At 39.4% G+C, this 14,781-nt stretch overlaps 1 protein-coding gene across 2 annotated transcripts in view; it reads right to left on the minus strand.

The window, feature by feature from the left end:
- The window catches only part of USP33 (ubiquitin specific peptidase 33), a 51,311-nt gene extending 45,284 nt beyond the window's left edge, over window positions 1–6,027 (minus strand). For both annotated transcript variants that reach the window (XM_054566875.1, XM_054566874.1), the window contains exon 1: window positions 5,832–6,027. In XM_054566875.1, the coding sequence (XP_054422850.1) occupies window positions 5,832–5,870 (39 nt within the window). In that variant the 5' untranslated portion in view covers window positions 5,871–6,027. The remainder of the gene's footprint in view (window positions 1–5,831) is intronic.
- Window positions 6,028–14,781: the final 8,754 nt, after the last annotated feature.

Below are 14,781 nucleotides of genomic sequence, written 5' to 3' on the forward strand. Positions count from 1 at the left end.
CTGGTGACCTCGCCCCCTTGTTGGGACAGGGCAGCCAGAAAAGCAGCAAAGACAAACATGGCCAACATTAGCGCATATTGGTTGAAAAGCTGGACACTCTCACAGCGGTGGGATTTTGGGAAGGGACTTTAAAACAGAAGGAGGACAGAAGTCTCTGCCCCTTTTCTCGCCCCGTGCCCAGGTTGGGGAGCACTCAGGCCTTAGGCCTCCCACGGGTAGGAGCCAGTAGCAGAGGTCAAGTCCCAGGCCGGATGCGTGCGGCAAGGGCACCAGCCCTTGGGCTAGCCCTGAGAGCAGCGCAGAGGCTGGGAGCAGCACACAGCGTGAGCTGGGAATGGTCTTTGGGCCCAGGGGTGCAGATAGCCTCAGGGGCGGGGGTCCACAGGGAGAGCTTCCTCTGTGCAATCATCTGGAGTGATCCGGCAGTGCACCCCAGATCCCAGGAGTAAGAGAGAGCTGCGCAAGGCGATGGTGATGCTAGAACCCACAAGTGCACACCAGAGAGGTGGAGAGAGAGCGCGCGCCTGGAGCCCATCTGTGTAGCCATCTTGGGACTCCAAAAGGACAGATAAGCAGTAATGGGGAACTTCTGGGAATGGGTTTGGATTGTAATCTTTTTGGGAATGCGTAAATTTATATGCTTTGCAGATGAGGTTGGCTCAGAACAGGAATGCTCCCAGCCCCCTCAAATTGGGTACCCTGTAAGTATAAATCGCTCTCCTTCCTCACAAATGTTAGCATTATGCTTATACAGGGCAGCAAGCAGCCTCACCCCAGGCTGCTTGGTTACAATATAACAACAGTCCAATCCTTAGTGGATTTTTCAACAGAACAATGTTAGAGAATTTTAAAAGTAGCCAGTCTTATTTGTACTCATAAACTAAGTAGATTGCCTGAAATATTTTATTTATAAAGAATAGTAAAAGCTACAGAATAAGAATGCCTTCCATAGAAAGCCTTAAAATAAATAATTTGAAAGCTGTATAAGACAACACTGGGGCTAAAAGTAAAGTTTCTAAAGCCAGGCTACTAGGGTTCAAATCCAAACTCCACTATATCCTAAGTTTGTGACCATGTTTAAGTTACTTCCCTGAATCTCAATTCCCTCATCTATAAAGTCGAGAAAATTACAAATATCTACCTGATGGAGTTTAGAGGTGTGTGGGGATGTGTGTGTAATTATGAGGAATAATCGAAAGTATGCGTGCTTAGACAGCAAAGGCAAAAATTGGAGAACTTGGTACGTGTGTTCCAATTATTTGAACATATCGACCCAAGTAATGATGGAGAAGCTCAAGAGTTGGAAAATTTTTAGTTTTAAGTTATAGTTAATAAACTTAGTAATTAATGCATATAAAAAGCGATACTGAAGGTAGGACCCACCCTGACTCCAGGAGACCACAAGCAATTCAAACTTAGTGCCCCAGGAGGACTGCAGACAATTAAGATGGTATTTGAGCCATTGTGCTCTAGGGAAGCAACTTCCTCACTCAGGACACACAGAATCACCAGATGAAAGGATGCTAGGAAAATTGTTGGACTGCAGCTTTTGTCTGATTAACCTTCTTCCTGAATTACAAACCCCTTACCTACTTTTTTCCTGAATTCCAAACCCCTTACACTTCTCCTTTCCTTATAAAACAGGTCTGCTCGAGATGGAATATAAGACTAGTTTTAGGTTACATTACCCACCATCTTTTCAGATAGTCGGCCATCTGAATAAAGCACCCATAAAGATTCAATCCTTTTCTCTACTTATCAGGTCTGGTAGAGGCAGGCAGCACAAATACCGACTATTCCAGTTTCAGCAAGGGATCCTTTCTTTCTTTATGTAACTTGAAAAGGTTAGAAATAGCAAATCCAATCAATGGTAAAGGTTTTCAATATTTAAGAGCAATACACAAGTGGAAGGCTGAACCTTGGGAAGTGGAATGTTCTCTTACCACTTTTAATATAGAGACTGAATGATCAACTGCCAGACGGTGTTTCAAAGGACAACATTTTGCACTAAAATCAATTCTAAGATTCTGATTACAGAGAAACTGATGTGTCTATCAGTAATTTCAGCCACTACTGTTCCATCACTATAATTAATCTGACTCATCCACATGTACCATTTTAAATATTAGGCTTTAGAATTACTTTAATTGCAAAAATGCAACACTATAATGAGCTTATGGCTAATTTTTCTGCATTTACTGTAGAAGAAATTTGCTACCCAAAACAGCAAGCCAAAAACAAAAACAAACAAACAAAAAAAAAGAGTGGAAATATCAGTGAAAAGAGTATAGTAACAAACAGAAAAGTTTATTTCCTTTTAAATCAATCCATAGTAAGTGTTAGTGAGGACTTTTAACCTATGAAATCTACTTATGAGTACTTATAAAACTGTTTCTTTTCTTTAAACAAATATTCTGGAAAACAAACTCCTTCAAATCTCCACAGATCTCACAGTTCTATCCTCCCCTAATCATTCTGAATTTTCATTCAAACTGTAACATAGAAAAAGAAATTTAGTACTAACCTTCTAATCTCCTTCTTCCTAGAAACATGTCTCTTTGACCCTTAACAGTCTAATTAATGACAGAGCCTTATGAAATCTATTAAGAAAATTATATAATCTCCTGATTTCTCTACTGGCGATCTATCTGTTCTAGAATCTATTCTTAACACTGCCACAATAGATCATCCAAAATAACTCCAATCTGGCAGCCCTTACTCTAAATCCTTTCTTATTTGTGAACATTAACTAGCATATTCAATAAAGAAAAAAAAGTCCAATAATGGCAAAGTAGTCAACCATAACCTTATCTAGCTGGATTGTGACAAACACTAGGTAGGGGAAGAGAGGAAAATAAAGGGAAAGAGGAGAAGAGGGACAAAAAGGAATAAAGAGTGAGAACAAGAATAAATTAATGTGATAGAGTTCTAAAGGAGGTTCAAACCAGCTGATGGTAATTTTCACCCTAAATTACTTCTGAGAAAGATGAAGGGGTGATTAACAGTATATCATCATTACAAGACAGGTATTAAAAATATGCAGATTATGTAGAAACACAGAAAAACAAATTCGACCATCATATTGTAATGAAAACCACTCTAAGAATTTTTATCAATTTTTAAGACAAGGCTATTGGTGATTATTTAAAAAAATGAATAAAAATGTATTCATCTAAATAATGCTTCTACTAAAAATAACAAATTCCTCCTTTGGGATGTTATAAATCATTAAACACTGTAAAAAATGGTCTTATTTTACGTCACATTCAGTCCCATATTTTCACCATATTACCATATTTCCGGACTATGCTAGATCCTGGGAGCAGACAGACGTATTTAACAAAGGCTTACAAGCAAAGATGGGCCAGATCTGTTCATTTTTAAAATGTCCTATAATATTCACCCATTGAAAACCTTTCAAAGCTCACTCATCTCAAATATCATCTCTACAAAGACCCAATCACCTCAATTTCTTATACTCAAGACACTTACTTTAGTTGCAGGGTTTTCTTTTTTTTAAAAAAGAAAGAAAGAAAACCTACCCTATTTGACTGCAAGTTATTTGAGGGCAGAAACCATGTTTCATCCTTACTATTTTCCAAAAGGCTCTCCCTGATAGACTGAGATATTAGCTTTCCAAAGTAACTTTTTACAGGGATGTTTATTTTTATAACTCTTAATATATGTGCTATTTTGTATAAAATGTATGCTACTTTTTATAGACAAACCATTGTACTCATCTTGGACTCTTTGGAACTATGCTATTTATCAAACTGCTCCTGCAATCACATATAGACATTTTTTAAAAAAATTTAAAATTACACTAAAAAGTTGTTAGTCCTTTCTTTTTCAGAAATGACTACATCTCACATTTCTCACCAAAAATGTTTTATCACTTAGGTATTTCATTTTCTTGCAAAAAGTTCACTCTGTCATTTGCTATAGTTCCCTGTGCTCTGATATCTATCTCAATTCCAATTTATATCAAAGGTTACTCCAGCAAGATTATTTTGGGCTTTAAGGAAATTCTGACCCTTACACAATCTCAAAATGCTTCTGTCATGGGAAAAGACTTGACTTCTTGGCATTCCTAACTCAGAGGATTGGCATACAGATCTAGTAAGATTGTGTATGTGAAAGGTCAATAAAAATTCTAACAGCAACACATAAATGTAAGAATTATCTCAACTCAGAATTTCAAATATTTTTCAAAAAACTATTTATTACAATACAATCTAATACCTGTCTTGTATAGCACTGTTATGTTAGTTATTTGTAGTTTATAAAGAGCTCACAAAAGACAAAGAACTGAAAGTTGGCGAAAAACCAGATCAAAACTAAGAAGCAACCTTAAGTAGACTATTCCTTTTGCATACAGCAGAAAGTCAAATATTTTATTCCTGGAATATCTTTTTGTACTTTTTGTTTTTGTTTTTTTATCCAACTCTGCTAAAGTAAATGAAGTAACATAAAGCTCCTGGCATGGTGTAAACTGTTACTGTAACTTTTTCTTTAATTTAGCATTGCCTTTCAATTAAGTTCTACTTTTCCCCTTATTTATTAATAGTAGTAAAATGAAATCACTAACAATATTTGTTATTTTTAATTTCCTTTGATTGATTTGAGAGAGACAAACATCGATTTGTTGTTCCACTTATTTATGCATTCATTGTTTGATTTTTGTAGATGCTCTGATCCAGGATCAAGATGCAAGCTTGGCTTATCCAATGCTCTGTGCTATCCAGCAAGGGCCTAACAATATTTGTTTGCATAAGTTCAAAGCCAATAGCCTATTATCTGATTTGGTCAGACTTTTCCAGATGATTCTCAATCAGAAATGAAACCAGTAAATCTCAGTATTTCTTCAAACAGGTTTTTCTTAAAGAAAAATAATGATTAAACTAAAAAATTCTATACACCTAGTAAGCAAGAAATCTAGAGATCTTTGTAGCATAAAATTCATCCTCAGAGCCTATGCTCCTGCCAGGATATTCCCTACAGGCCCAATTTTCCAGCCTGATACTGATTATAAGAGAACGTAAACCCTAAACATACTTAAGTTGAATGCAAACCACCTAAAAGAATCTCATCCAACAGATCAACTTGCACCATGTAAGTTGTAAAAAAAAAAAAAAGAAATCGTTTTTACAGTTGGTAAATATGTAAGAATAAAGGTCTGGGAAACAACACTCTAAAAATTTAACCCAAACAAAAACTGGAAAAGGACATACCGTAAGGATAACCTCTGAAACACTACGGATCAAACACTAGTGATAGAAAAATTGCAGGAACAATGACACCTAGGTTTACCCGTTCATAACAATGAATAACGGGGGCCTTGGGGGCTGCACGAATGGGTCCTAGCACCCCAACCGCGCGGCAAAGTGAAACCAGGACCAGGAGCCAGAGGGCCGCGGGGCTTTCAGTCGCCTGCGCCCACCGTGGGAGGCTGGCAAACTGAAAGGGTGAGACCTCGAAGAAAGGAGCCTGGCCCCTCTCAGGGCACTCGCTTCACCCCTCTCTCCTCCCGCTGCCCTACTGGAGCGCCCCCTGGGGACCCTTCCTCAAATCTACGATGGACTCGCGTCCTCTGCTGACCGCTACGGCGGGGGCCACCAGATCATCCCTGCAACGCAAAGAGCACTGAGAACGGCCTTCTCCTAGCCCGCGCGTCCTCCCCGACAGCATACTAGCAAAGGAAGCCGCTGCAGCGGCCGCACCAGCCGGCGCACAAGCGCGAGATCTAAGATCAGCCGCTAGCGACAAGCGAAGCGCTGTATGGCAGCCCCCCCAGCCCCCGGCCCTGCCTCTTCCAGCGGCGACGCGCTCACCTCCACGGCCTTCCCTACGGGTCCCGCCAGTGCGGCCATCAGTGGCCTGCGGCCCACACCTCCACAAGGTCTTTTCCTCCCTAGGCCTCGGCGAGGGGCGGTGTCGCGTCGGGAAGGGCGGAAAACGGATCAGCACCGCAAGCCGTAGGATGCCCGCCTCCTGCATAGGCCACTTCCCGCTGCAGCCGCTGCTCCTTCCGGTGTCTCCCCAGCAGCTGCAGGCTTCCCTGGTGTCGCCGGAGGGCGGAGAGGGGCGGAGCCCGAGGAGAGCCCGCTCCGCCCCTGGGACGTGGCCACGACGTCCAGGCCCAGGTGAGGAGACTCTGGACTGTCCCTACCTCCAAGTTTCTTAGTAGTTGCATGGACGGTATACATGCATATCACTTTTTGACTTTGGGTACTTTTCCTTTTTCACGTGTTCTCCGTCTCTTCTACTGTCGAACAATGACCATTAGCAGGTCTTTCTGATGCATTACAGAATCTGCATTATGGGTGACCACCAAAGAGCCTTAGGTCTGTGACCGTGCAAAGAAATATTAGATAATTCAACACATTTTCCTCTTCTCCTCTTTTATTTATTTACCTATTTATCCTCACGAAAGGATATTTTTTCATTGCTTTTAGAGAGGGAGAAGAAGGGAGAAAGGAAGGGAGACAGAAAAACATCAATGTGACACACAAACACCTGATTGGTTGCCTTCCCTAGGGCCATACAGAGATGGAACCCGCAGCCTAGGCATGTGTTCTGACTCAAAACCTCAACCTTTCAGTTAAGCAATGACGCTCCAATCAACTGAGGCACACTGAGCAGGGCTAAAAGTAATTATTATTTCCTTTTCCACATCTGTAGAGTAGAACTTCATTTTCTTCTAGGCCAAAATGAAGATGATCAAACAAAATATTTATTGAAACCTTAGTATTTGATTAGTTCCCACAGCATTGGAAGAGACCTTCTAATTTACATAACTGTTAAAATTCATTCTATTGACTATTATGCAAATGATAAAAACAGTTAAATTAATTTAAAAAATTGTTAGAATTGCTAGTTTCCATCTAATTACCTCTTTTTAGTCTCCAAAATGGGAGCATTGTAGCCAAAAGTTGTGTAAAATGCTCAGCCTCTATCAGAAACTAGTAGGTTCCTTTGTGAAAAACATGTATTGTTGGTACTTTTTAAAAATAATTTTTATTTTTAATTACATTTGACATACAATATTATATTAGTTTCAGATGCCCACCCCAGTGATTAGACATCGTATAACTTATTAAATGGTCATACTGATTAATCTCATATCCATCTGATACCATATTTAGTTATTACAATATTACTGACTGTATTCCCTATGCTGTATTTTACATTCCCATAACTATTCTGTAACAACCAATTTGTACTTCTTAATCTCTTCACCTTTTTCACCCACCCCCCTAAACTCCCTCCCATCTGGAAACTATCAAAATTTTCTCTGTATCTACAAGTCTGTTTTCGTTCTACTTGCTCATTTATTTTGATTTTTAGATTCAATTGTGGATAGATATGTATTTATTGCCATTTTATTGTTCATATTTTTTATCCTTTTTCTTCTTTTTAAATCCTTTAACCCTTTACCATTTCTTAAACCCTTTAATATTTATTTCATGGAATACTGTTTTGGTGGTGATAAACTCCATTAACTTTTTCTTGTCTGGGAATGATTGGTACTTTTAAGCCTCCTATATTTAACAAGTATGATGATGACCAATTCCTCATCCATAAGGGTGATTTTCAAAAGAAAGAGGGAAACATGGAAGTTTTTACTTCTGTTTTTACGATAAAGAATTAAATAAGTGCACCTTTGCCAACATTCTATGTAGTAGGGTAAATACCAAGTCCTTAGTTTGCACCACAAATGGTTACCTATCCTGGTTCACTGAGTAAGAATGAAACTTCACAATCTGGAGGTTGCATGTGGTGCTACCACTTCTCCCTTTATTTTCAGCATATTTCAAAATATTGCAGTTTTCATGTTATAGGATGTCAGCGATGTGGTTAATTTTTATTTTAAAAATCGAATATATAAATGTTTTAAATATTCATACTCCTTTGTAAAAAAGATAAGAGAGTGATCAAGAAAATAATTTATTCCCTCATGTTTTATGGCGAAGTACTGTCCGACATAAAGGGAGAGTTCTCTTCTCTCCCTTTACTTAAAAAAAATCAAGTGTTTTAAATTTTCTGATCTTTGCTGTGACAACAAATGGCTCTCATCAATATGCTAACTCCAAAAGATTTCTGATGCATACACTTAACCTATGGTCTCAAAGTAAAAGTACTGTTTTAAAACTGAGTGAGACAGTAGCTGCTTTTTGAAAGAAACCTGTGCAGTAAAGAGAGCATTTTGAAACTGTTGCCATTATTAAGTAACTTTGCTGCCAAAAACTATGTGTTGCCTATAAAAACTCAACTTTACATCAAAAGGTACTGTTAGTAGATGAAAAGTCAAACCAGTAAATAAGAGCAGATATTTAAAATATGTATCAACTGATAAAGAGCTTATATAAATATGTATATATATCCACAAATTAATAAGACAGACAATCAAAGAGATTAAAAGGCAAAAGTCATTACTTCAGAAATTCTTGCATTGGAAATGCATCAGACATGTTCTGTTATTGCAGTGTTGGAGCAAATTTAGTTCATCCTCAAAGTCCACCTGCCAACCTGGTTGGTAATCAAGGTCCTTCTTGTCTTATCTTTCCTTCAGGGGTTCCAGGGCACAGAGGAAAAAAATGATGTGACTGCTCAAGACAGGTAAGGTTCCTGTCAATTTGAAAGTTAAGCAAGTGCTTCTCATGTGGTCAAGTCCTTGCTGTGGACCAGTCCTCATGAAGCAAATGCACTCTGACAATGCAGTCTGTCTCCAGCTTATAACTTCCATGGATTACAAACCTCCCTGCCTACCTGGGGGTGTTTGCATTTATCCTTTTATCCCTAATCCAGAATCCTCAATCTCTTACTTTTCTTCACTAATATTTAGATAAGCTCTAAGGAAGGATAGCATCATCAGAAAATCTATCAACTCCCCTCTCATAGAGAAGAGATTTTACATTCCATAGTGTAGATGTAGCAGAATCACAATGATTCTGGAGTAGAACTCTAGAGATGTCATCTGTGTTAAACATGGCATGCAATGTAGGCCCTGGAATTGTGTTCATCAGGCCAGGCACTGAAAGCTCTCTTAATGCAGTGTTGGTGAGAATGGGAAAGAAGAAAATTGAATGGTCATATCAAAACAAATGCCTTCTCATTTTTGTAACTGAATAATGGCAAGGAAAAATAGCAACACATAAAACATACATTTTGATGCTCATGAACCCAAAACTGAATGAGCCTTTGCAACTGCTGTTTCCTCAGTCAATATACTTTTTTGAAAAATACTTTATTGATTATGACATCACAGTTGTCCCTATTTCCCCCTTTGCCCCTCTCCATCCTGTACCCCACATTCACTCTGACAATTACTCCCCTTAGGTCATGTCCATGGGTCATGCATGTAAGTTCTTTGGTTACTCCATTTTCTATACTGTTCTTAACATCCCCTGTCCATTCTGTACCTACAAATTTGTACTTCTTAATCTCTGCACCTTTTCCCCCATTCCCCCCATTCTCCTTCCCAAGATAACCATCCAAATGATCTCAATATTTATGACTGTGTTTCTGTTCTACTTGTTTGCTTAGTTTTTTAGATTCAATTGTTGATCATTGTAAATTTATTGCCATTTTAATTGTTCATAATTTTGATCACCTTCTTTTTCTTAAACAAGTCCCTTTAACATTTCATATAATAATGGTTTTGTAATGATGAACTCCTTTAGTTTTACCTTGTCTGAGAAGCACTTTATCTGCACTTCCATTCTAAATGATAGCTTTGCTGGATAGAGTAATCTTGGTTGTAGGTTCTTGCTTTTCATCATTTTGAATACTTCTTGCCAGTCCCTTCTTGCCTGCAAAGTTTCTTTTGAGAAATCTGTTGACAGTCTAACAGGAACTCCTTTCTAGGTAACTACCTGCTTTTCTCTTGCTGCTTTTAAGATTCTCTCTTTATCTTTCACCATTGGCATTTTAATTATGATATGCCTTGATATGGTATTCTTTGTGTTCATCTTGTTTGGTACTCTCTTTGCTTCCTGGACTTGTATGTCCATTTCCTTCACCAAATTAGGGAAGTTTTCTTTCATTATTTTTTCAAATAAGTTTTCAGTTTCTTGTTCTTTCTCTTCTCCTTCTGGCACCCCTATGATTTGAATGTTGATATGTTTGAAGTCCTGTAGGCTCTTTATCCTGTCTTCAGTTTTTTGGATTCTTTCTTCACCTTGGTGTCTTCATTGAATTTTTTTCTTTCCTGTGTCTCAAATCATTTATTTGTTTCTTGTCTCCATCCTCTCCACTGTTGATTCCCTGTAAATTTTTCTTTATTTCACTTAGTGTAACTTTCATTTCTACCTCAGTCTTTTTTATGATGTTGAAGCACCCAATCAGTTCCTTGAGCATCCTAATAACCAATGTTTTGAACTCCGCATCTGATAGGTTGCTGATTTCCATTTTGTTTAGTTCTTTTGCTAGCGTTTTGTTCTGTTCTTTCATTTGGGTCATATTTCTTTGTCTCCTCATTTTGGCAGCCTCCCCATGTTTGTTTCTGTATATTCGGTAGAGCTTCTCTGACTCCCTGTCTTAGTCATGTAGTCTGTTGTAGAAAAGTGCACCTGTAAGTTGGATGGAGCGGAGCCTTAGGTCATCGCCAGGGTGGGGCAACCCATGTGAACCAGGTTAATGGAGTCACAGACATGGTGCTGCCACTCTGTGGCTCTGTGTGGGAAAAGGCTCCGAAAAAGGACAATGGCCACTGCCTGGTATCTGGAGTTTTGTCCAGTAGGAAGCTGTCCCCTGGCACTCGCCCTGATGCCAGACAGTTCAGTTTTCCCCATATGCCACTGGTGCCCTTCCAGCTGCTGCCCCAGTGGCGGAGCCCAGAGGGAGTGAGTCTGTGTAAGTCCTAAGTCTATTGTGCGTGCTTTAAGAAACTGGGACTCCTGAGAATCCCAGTTTCTTCCACTCCCCCCAACCCCCACTGGTTTTTACAGCCCAAAGTTATGAAGACTTATCCTCCTGGCACTGGAACTCTGCTCTGGGTGGTCTGGTGAGGGGCCAGGATCCCTTGCTCCCAAGGTATCCCTCCCAATTTTTATCTACCACACGTGGGTATGGGACCCCCATTCCTCATCTTTCATTTCCGTGTCTCTGCCCCTCCTACCCATCTGGATGAATGTGATTTTTTTAACTCCTTTGTTGTCTGACTTCCATACAGCTCTGCTTTCTGCCAACTGTGGGTGATACTTATTTTGTAGTTTAGTTGTAATTTTTGCTGCAGTTGTAAAAGGGGGCAAGCCATGTTTACCTACATCTCTGTCTTGACCAGAAGTCCTAGTCAGATACACTTTTATCAGATACCCTAAACTCCTATCCCTCATTTACCTGATTAGCTCCTATCTAGATATTTCCTCTTTAAAATGGCACTCTTTACCACATTAGTTCTCATTTTTGTTTCTTTCAAAAAATGTATTATACATTTTAATTAGTTTAATATTTTTATGTGTACTTAATTTTTTCCCTACCACCTCTGAACTGTAAGCTTAGTGAGAACAGTGACTAACTGTCTTATTCACAATATTATTAAGCCCAGCATTGACAGACTCAGGTATTTGTTGTTTCTTAACTGGGGTGATGAATATTTGTCCCATGGTGGATATTTGGCAATATCCCTGAGGAGGCCTGGAGGAAGAATGATTTAGTCATAGTCCATTGCATTAATGTGACAGAAGAGTCCAAAATGTCTTTAGTACCGCTCTTGAGAAACTCTGATGTAAAATGAGGCTTTATAATATATTTTTGGTGACGAGTGATAGAAATTCAGTCAAACTGTTGTTTCTAATTTGATGAACATGGATTTGTAGGGGGCAGACAGAAAACAGTTTTATTCTTTCTCCTTATTTTCTTTGAAAAATCTCTGAGGACCTCTCTGTCTTCCTGAGACAAAATTTTACACAAAGCCTTTAGCTTTTCCAGTTATTCTCCAGTAATTAAAAAGTCCTCCAGTCATTTTCTAGTGATAAACAAATGGCCTTTTTTTCCTGGTATTACATAATCCTGTCTAGTCCAATGTCAAAAATCCCAGACTCATACAGTTCAAAAATACTCTGCCATATCCTCCCTACGACATCCCCCACCTCCAGCTCTCCACCTTGCATCTTGTTCTACCTTTTCCCAGGCTAGTTTTTCATTTTGGGTCCCTTCAGGTTCGTGATGATGGGGATTGAAAGAATCTTTCTTGACTAGAACAGTTTTAGCCTGCTGTCAGAATTTCTGGGTGTAGCTGAGATCTGAACTGACCCTTTATCTTACGGAGTGTTTTTGTTGATACATCACTGGAGAACCCTCACCTACAATCTCTAGGCTCAGCAATTTATCTTCTGGTGTATTTTATGACATGCACCTCAGTGCTCTGCTTTCCAGAATCCATCCCTAGGTGGAATCATCTCACGTATGTAAGCAGTCTTGATGGACAGCTCTCTCAGATGACCCAGTCCAGCTCTCTTACATGGATCCCTCACTTAGTCTACAAAAATCACGTGTATCTTGCACAGAAGTATAGGCTGTTCCCAATTAGCCCTGCATGCACCTTCTGCTTGCAGGCAGCCTTAGTCTCTTAGGACTTTTCAAATGCAAATCAGTTTAAGGCTTGTCTCTCTAAAATACCAGGGGACACAAGTCATCTTTTCAAAATGGTCCTCTTAAGGCCCCTCACACTTGGCTTGAGTTGAAGGGGATGCATATACCTCCCCACCCCCATAGTGGTACTTTGATTTGGATGTGGAGGTATTTGGCTCTGAACTTTGGAATCTTTACCAAAAATCTCAGTTATCATCTGTTCACTTCTAGGTTAGGGTAGGGTTTGGGTTATTCTAGCTCAAGGTTTCCCAGAAATGACAATAAGGACATTTTGGACCAAATAATTCTTTGTTGTGGATTATGGTTGCTGTGCATTGTAAGATGTTTAACAGCATCCATAGCCTTTATCCACTAGATTCTAATAGTACCTCTTCTTAGTGGAGACAAACACAAATGTCTTCATATATCAGCAAGTATCCCCCAGGGGCAAAGTCACTCCCTGTTGAGAATCACTGCTCTAGCCTAGGCTGATGCTTCTCAAACTTTTTTCAGATTATTACATAAGATAATTCAAAAAATGATAACACACTGAATTTAACAGACAAGAATGCTTGCAGTCCGAAATTTCCAGCAGGAATCACCCTCTGGGCCTACCTGTAAACCGATCAGTGAAGTGCCTGGAAGCCCGTCACTGAAGTACATCAGAGAGCTGAGACACACCAGTCAAAAGACTCTTAGGCAAATAAAGGGGATTTATTGGCTCATGGACTCTGAGGAAGAATAGCTAGGATGAGGAACTCAAACCTTACTAGAACTCCTTCATGATCTCTTTGGTGCTCATTTCTTGAATTTGCCACCTTACAGTTTTCTCCAAGAACGGAGTTCCTAGTTTAAAAAATCCCAAATAATGCATTTCTTATCTTCACCAGGCGCATTCAGCCAGTGGATCAAAGTCATAGAAGAACAGAGAAGCCCCAATGACAATTACGTGACTGGATAAAATGGAAGTTTCCAGGAGAGAAAATAGTCAGGTCAACCCAATATCATAAAAAATTGATACTGGCTTAATGGCTGAGTAAAAAGATTCCTGATAGGCCAGAGGATTTTTAGGCAGATGAAACAACATAGGCAAAGGCATGTCCGCAAGAGACGGTGTATCAAGTTTGGGAACCTATAAGGATTCAGTATTATAAGAGCAGAGACTGAGGGCAGGGGGGCAAAGATAGTCTAGAGAGAAGAGGCAGATCAGGGTGACCTTGTCTACTAAGTAAACTTTTTCCTCCAGAGATCCAAAAAGAACTTTGAGAAAGGAAGCAACATGGTAAGATTGATATATTACGTGGAGAACAAAGACTGGCATAGGTTATGGGCAAGGGCATAGAATCCAGACAAGGGAAAGGAGGGGTCTATCGGTGGAGATGGCTATGAGAACTGATGAAGAGATACAATCAGTAGACCTTCTGTTTATTTTATTTATTTTTTCCATCACTGTTTATATAATCAGTAGACTTTCAAATACTACATGATGGATGGAAACTAGGAAGTTTCCTTTATACAGATCCTCTTTATTCTTACCTGGATTTGCGTCTGTACTCCCCTAGCATGTCTTTCTGACTCTGGTCTCAGTTTATTCTAGTTCAATGCCACACTTAGGAGCACAACTCTTTCTAAAGCACAAACCCAATCTTATGACTCCCAATGACTCCTTGTTGCCTCAGAGTTGTTTTGTTTTGTTTTGTTTTGTTTCTCACCAGGGGCCTAGAATGAGACAAGCATGTTGTCTAGAATGCAATATCTAAGAATCTTGCACTTGCCTGAATCAGAGAGCACCTCTTCAAATTGTGTGCCCTAGGCAACCTGCTTGCCTCTTCCTAGTTCCTCAAAGCCTTAGTTTGACCCAAATTTACTGCTCCCACATCTTTCATTACACCCAATCAAACATGCTGTCCTTCAACTATTCTAATCTATGTTGCATTTTGCTAAAAGGCAAAACATTTGCTTGTGGCTCTCCTATTTAATGCTGCTTTCCCTAACCCTAACCTTAACCCTAAACCTAGAATGCCCTTTAGCCCTTTGCGCTTCTTTTTAAAAGTGAACTCCACTCATCCCTCCACTCATCAAGAGTCACCACTTTGAAAATGCCTTCTTCAATTCTTCCAGGACCTGAGGGCCTTTCCTTGCATTTTATGGCATATTTTCTAGTGATATTATACTGCAGATTATAAATTGTAAATTGTACCTTCTACA

The sequence above is a fragment of the Pteronotus mesoamericanus genome, unplaced genomic scaffold (assembly GCF_021234165.1).
Source record: "Pteronotus mesoamericanus isolate MK-2021 breed Mesoamerican mustached bat unplaced genomic scaffold, CSHL_Meso_final contig_181, whole genome shotgun sequence".
Taxonomy (NCBI): Eukaryota; Metazoa; Chordata; class Mammalia; order Chiroptera; family Mormoopidae; genus Pteronotus; species Pteronotus mesoamericanus.